The 6,450-nt window shown below is 48.9% G+C and overlaps 1 protein-coding gene across 1 annotated transcript in view; it reads left to right on the forward strand.

Moving 5' to 3' along the window:
- The first annotated feature begins 3,806 nt into the window (after positions 1–3,806).
- Positions 3,807–6,450, forward strand: part of DAAM2 (dishevelled associated activator of morphogenesis 2) — a 47,456-nt gene continuing 44,812 nt past the window's right edge. Inside the window, exon 1 of the mRNA XM_024766061.1 lies at positions 3,807–4,019. Within this exon, the coding sequence (XP_024621829.1) occupies positions 3,852–4,019 (168 nt within the window). The 5' untranslated portion in view covers positions 3,807–3,851. The remainder of the gene's footprint in view (positions 4,020–6,450) is intronic.

Below are 6,450 nucleotides of genomic sequence, written 5' to 3' on the forward strand. Positions count from 1 at the left end.
CACTTCCTGTTGGGAGGGTCTGTGTCTACTTCTTCCTCTTTCCCTCCTCCTGAGGCCACTCCACCTCATTTCTTGTACTCAGGGGAGACCTTATAAATATGTAAAGACAGTTATGGCCTGGCACCAACCAATCAGAGCAGTCAGAGCTGTGAACAGCTAGTGTGAGACTAACGGAGTAGGCCAGCTATATGCCAGCCCCCGGCCCCCGCCCTGACTGCCCTTGGTAAAGCCTGGCTCGGGGGCTGAAGGCAAAGAAGGGCAAGGAGGGAGAGTGAGGGAGCGAGAAGTCGAGGAAGTGAAGGCAGAAGAGAGTTCACAGGTCCTCCCAGACGTCAGCCCATCCCGCCGCAGAGCCCCGTCATGCCGTCCACCCAGCCTCACCACGCCTCAGGACCTGCCCTCCCATGCTTGTGCCCTCAACAAAGCAGTCTTGCCCGCCAGCTGCAGCTGCATTTTGGAGGCTGATGGAACCAAGGGGACCTTGTCTGGACTCTGCATCGTCATCCTAAACTGACGATGGGCAGAGGACCCAGGGGAGTCCACCCCTATCTACCTACAGAATTAGTGCTTTACTGAGCCTGACAGCGGGATGCCAGGGTTTCGTCCCACCCACTTTTTTTTTTTTTTCCTCAGCCGTCAGCCTATTGCAGGCCTTTGTCAACATAAACCAGGATTCTGTGCTTGTCTGCCGGCTGCTTCCTCTACCCGCAGCCTCGAGACTGTCGCCTTGTTCCATTCAAGGGTTCCTGATAGCTTAACTACTAGGAATCAGAGATTTCAATCAGTATTTCTGGACTGATTGATAAAGACCCCTCTTCTCCTTTTCCACGAGCACAGGTTGTTTGCCAATTGACCAAAAAATATTTACTGAGCACCCACTAAGCACAAGGCATTTTATTAGCCATAAAGGGGGGAGATGTCAAAGAAGCAGGAGGCATGGCCCCTGCCCTCAAGGAGCCTTCACTGTAGCTGTGGAGAGGCAATACGTAAATCCAGAAAAGATGACCAGTAATACAAGGCAACCTTGGATAGTGTGTTATGTTGGGTATTCCTGGATCTATTAAAAAAGTCTTGTTTTTAATTGAAGTACAGTTGATTTACAATGTGCTGTTAGTTTCAGGTGTACAGCAAAGTGATTCAGTTACACATACATAAATAGCTATTTTTTTTCAGATTCTTTTCCCTTATAGGTTATTACAAAATGTTGTGTATAGTTCCCTGTGCTCTACAGTCTGTCCTTGTTGGTTATCTATTTTATATATAGTAGTGTGTATATGTTAATCCCAAACTCCTAATTTAATAGATAGATAGATAAAGGGAAGGAAGGATCAATCCCTTTGCATGAATAACCTGAGGTTTGTATATATTGTAGAAAAGATGTGTAATTCTTGGATTGTATAGGGTAATATTTCTTAAAATATCTTTGGTAGAAAATAACTCTGTAGAAAATGTTTTGAAAGTTCTGTGTTCAGATACATTTAATAAATGCTAGCAAGCATTTTTTAAAAAGTATCACAAAGTTTATAAAGAAAGAAAAAGTGGAGCCAGTAAAAAAAAACTCTTGAGTGATGACTCAAATGCACCATGTCTTATAGGAGAGGCCAGCTCAGATGGCTAATTAATTAGCTAGATTGTTAGGGCTTAGGAAATAAAGCGGTGTTCTCCTTGAGTAACCTTGGGCTCACTAGGAACAAGTTACGCCACATTTATCTTTTTTTTGTTAAGGTTCTAGAACTTGGTTCAAGGGAATGCCTTGGATTTGGCGTTTTTGGAGGTGCACAAGGACTTAGGAAACAGTCTCCTGGGGTGTCTTTAGGAAATGAGGGCTAGGGCTTCCCTGGTGGCGCAGTGGTTGAGAGTCCGCCTGCCGATGCAGGGGACACGGGTTCGTGCCCCGGTCCGGGAAGATCCCACATGCCACGAAAGGCTAGATAAGCACATGGGTTCATGGGTTCAGAGCTGGTTGAAGGACTATCCCCTGAGACTGTGAATGACTACTTCTTTGGCATTCCCAGACAAAGTAGCTACGTCATCTGGGCCTGTCGCCATCCTTGCTGTGGTCAACATTTTTCGCAACAGTGTAAGTACAGACCATGGAGACATTTTGATCATTCTGTTAATGAAGCAGCTAAGAATCATGACTGAAAAATACCTTGACCCCTTTGGGCGTGTTACCCCAGAGCACTGAAAGCAGGGACGCGGAAAGATAGCTGTACACATTCATAGCAGTATCATTCACGATAGCCAAAAGGAGATAGCAACCCAAGCGTCTGTCAAGAGATGAGTGGATAAACCAAGTGTGGTGTGTGCACACAGTGGGATGTCATTCAGCCTTAAAAAGACGGGATATTCTGCTACAACAAGTATGAACCTTGAGGACAGGATGCCAGGTGAAATACGCCAGGATAAATGCTGTAGGATTCTACTCACAGGAGGTACGTAGAGTAGACAGGTTCACAGGGACGGAAAGTAGAATGGTGGTTGCCAGGGGCTGGGGGGAGAGGGAGATGGGAAATGATTGTTTCGTGAATACAGGGTTTCTGTTTTACAAGATGGAAAAAAGTTCGGGAAGTGGCTGGTGGTGATGGTTACACAGCAATGCGAATGTATTTAGTGCCGTCGAACTGCACACGTACGAGTGGTAAAATGGTAAATTTTATGTTCTATGTATTTTGCCACAATTAAAAAAAAATCTTGACCCTAAACCTGGGATGTGATATTCAATAAGGATGAAGGCAGAGTCTTATTTATATTCAAAAAATTAGGATATATTAATATGAGGAGAATATGGCTGGGCAGCAGGGGGGTGGATAAGCCATGGTCTCTCTAGTGAACCCGCCCAGATCTGAAGCCATGTGTAGGAACCATTGGTCAGGGGTCATTTGGCCCTTTCAGGAAGCCGATGTGCAGATAATTGGGCTCAGCCTACCTGGTAGCTGTGTGACGTCAATGACTAGGGCCAGCGTTCAGTCTCATGCTGGTCACCATAGAACTAGGCTCTCCCAGTGGCAAAGACTTAACCCTTTCTGTTCCAACAACCACCCAGCTGTCGGGTGGCCCTCAGTCCTGATCTCTGGCCATAGTGGTGTCCTCTGTTCTTGGTCGGTACGGAAAGCAGACTTGACCAGATTCCCTTCACTCTTGGCTGAACACCGTTCCAATGATCAGCCCCATTTCATTACTGAGGGTTCACTCTAATGGCTCCCCCAGCTCACCCCTCCTTCTGGATGGGTGGATGAACCCACGCCCTGTTGATATTTCACACCCATCCAAACATGCCTGGCTGCAACAGACTGGGCAGAAAGCTGTGCAAGCCTTCCATCCTCTGTTCCCATGGAGGCCCCCATTCCAGGAGCCATGCCATGTGATCAGCTCGGTGTCTCCCCTGCCAGCCGACGTCAGCCCTTCTCTCCCCACTGGATGACGCCTTTAAAGCGGGTATCCCCAGACCCTGGAGTGAATCAAGTGAGTAAGGGATCCCTGCTGGAAACTGGTCTGCAGGGGACCCGAGGACAGGGAACAGGGTTCCCGTCTGTACAGTCAGAGAGAGGGTAGGCTGAGTGCCAGCTCTGACCTCCTGGGAGTTACGTTCTGTGACAACAGCCCTCCTGTCTTCTCTAGGGGCACAGAGGGAGAATCTGAAAGTATTCATGGCTGTGGGAGAAGGAAGGGGCTTGGCTGTTGGGTTGAAGGCTCCTGACAGTTGGGCAACGAAGTCATGGTGGCAGAGTGGCCGCATCCCTGTCTACCTGGCCGCCATGCCTGACCACCCTGTGCTTTCTGTTCTACCCAGATCACCATGAGGACCTAGGGCATCTGCCTGCGGACTGTCCCCCCAGCCGGAAGTGACCATGGCCCCCCGCAAGAGGAGCCGCCATGGCCTGGGCTTCCTGTGCTGCTTTGGAGGCAGCGACCTCCCTGAGATCAACCTCCGGGACAGCCACCCCTTGCAGTACATGGAGTTCTCCAGTCCCATCCCCAACCCAGAGGAGCTGAACGTCCGCTTTGCAGAGCTGGTGGTGAGTGAGGGGGTGGGAAGGGAGGGGGGTTGGCAATGGGGAGGGCCACGGCTAGAGCAGGCAGAGCCAGACAGAGGGCAAGGGCCCATGTGCCGGCATCTTCACCTCCTGAAACTCTGCTTGGGGCTGAGGTGAGCCCCGAGGACATTTCAGCTATGGGGGAGAAACAGAGTTACTCGCCGGGGTTGGCACCATGAAAGGTGGACCTCCGTCATAGCTCCACTGGATTTTAGACCTCGCGGGGTAGCAGCAGGCTCCCATGAGAGGAGCAGGTCCACGCCTTTGTGAAATCAGGCAGTGAGGGGCCTTAGAGAACATCAGAGCACTTGTCAACTTTTTCTCTTCTGCTCGCTGGAATTTCCCTGGGATCCTTTTATCTCGAGCACAGAAAGAAGAGACAGGGTGGAATTCTGTAGGCGGACACTGGGTACCTCAGAACAGGGGGTGATTTTCTTCTTTTCACTGAAGTATAGTTGATTTACAATGTTGTGTTAATTTCTGCTGTACAGCTAAGTGATTCAGTCATACATATGTGTACATTTTTTATATTCTTTTCCATTATGGTTTGTCATAGGATATTGAATATGGTTCTCTGTGCTCTACAGTAGGACCTTGTTTATCCGTTCTATACATAATAGCTTACATCTGCTCATCCCAACCTCCCACTCCATCCCTCCCCCAGCCGCCTCCCCCTTGGCAACCACAAGTCTCAGAACAGGGAATGATTAACCAGAAACAGGAAGGTAGAGATGCCTGTATCACACCTGGAACGTGGGTAGGGTCTGGGATGATGACATCCCATGTCTAGCCTGGGGAAGACAGAAGCTCTCTCGTTTTTACTGGTAGCAGCTCTTCCTGACCCTTTGTGATACCCATTCAGACCACAGCAGCACCCTGTGTGTGACATGTCATACTCTGACCACAAGGAGACAGAACAGGAAAGAAGCATGATTCCTCCCTTGGGAGGTCTGATGGTGAGACAAAGCCTGCACACCAAAGAAAGTCCCGGATTGGGGAGCAGGACCCCTGCCCAGGACTCGGGCCTGAACCGTGGCAGAGGGCAGTAAGCACAGGGTCATCTACCATTAATTCCTGGTCACTCATTCTCACGGCTGGCCTGTAGAGAAACAAGGCAGTGTGATTGGGAACGGGGTTTCATACTTGGATTTGGTCACGGATGTATCTGATTAAGGCGATTCGGCTCTGCAAATCACAGGACCACTATAAGATGGGACCATGCATGTGATGAGAAACAGTGATCCGCCTTCCTCATCATATCAGCTTCAGGAAAACTCACGGTCCTGATTCATGCCTTTCCTCAGGGTGGGGCCGGAGGTGGGAGAGAACAAAGCCTTTACTAGCGTAGAATAGCCTTCGGAGCCTGATCCGTGTTAGTCCTGCAAGATCTGTTTTTTATGCAGAATACTGCTGACGCCAAATATGTGGGTTTTCCCACACCAGGCAGTTCTCCAATTTTATACAGACATCAACTGGGCGTCCTACGATTTAACTCAATTCTGACATTTACTACCCAGAGTTAGCGCAGACCCCTCAGGTTAAGGGCTCGGATCCACGAGACAGCCCCCAACTTCAGACGCCCACCACAGGTGGTGGGTCCCAGCTCCCCGACATTTCTGTCCAATGTGGCTGCAAATCGGGGGTTCCCACCATCCCCTCCTCGGGTTTGATAATTTGCTGGAACCGCTCGCTCACAGAAGTCAGGGAAACACTTTATTTGCTATTACCAGTTTATTATAAAGGATATTCTAAAGAATACATGTGAACAGCCAGATGAAGGTGTACGTAGGGTTAGACCCAGAAGGGTAAGGCTCCTGTCCTGAGCGCAGGAGTCTGCCCGTGTGGAGTTTGGGCTTCCCCACCCTCGCATCCCGTGGATGCATCCACCCAGCCGGAAGCTCTCTGAGCCTTGCCATTTAGGGCCATTTATGGCAGTTTCGACATGATAGATTTTTTTAACTTGATCTTTAGCCCTTATCTCCCCAGAGTTTGGGAAGTGAGGGTGAATGTTCTAGGCTTCTAATCAAGGCCTGATCCTTCTGGTGACCAACCTCCACCTCGAAGCTATCTAGGGTCCACCAAGAGTCACTTCCCTAGGAGAAAAGAGGCTCCTATCACCCAGGAAATTCCAAGGGATTTAGGAGCTCTGTGTCAGGAACAAAAGATATTCCTATCACTTCTATCATTCATGAAATTCCAAGGGATTTAAGAGCTCTAGGATAGGAGCTGGGAATGAAGATAAAAAATATATTTCTTGCATTAATCCCGGGCAGGGACATCTTCTTGAGCAGAGCATGTGAGTTTTGAAAGAAGGACATGTCAAGGGGTGTTCCTTCCTTTGGCCCTTTTAGTCACCAAGTATTTATTGAGCATTTTAAGAGGCAGGGTTTTTTTTTTTTTTTTTTTAAAAAGG

This window comes from Neophocaena asiaeorientalis, unplaced genomic scaffold (assembly GCF_003031525.2).
Source record: "Neophocaena asiaeorientalis asiaeorientalis breed wild unplaced genomic scaffold, Neophocaena_asiaeorientalis_V1.1 scaffold46, whole genome shotgun sequence".
Taxonomy (NCBI): domain Eukaryota; kingdom Metazoa; phylum Chordata; class Mammalia; order Artiodactyla; family Phocoenidae; genus Neophocaena; species Neophocaena asiaeorientalis.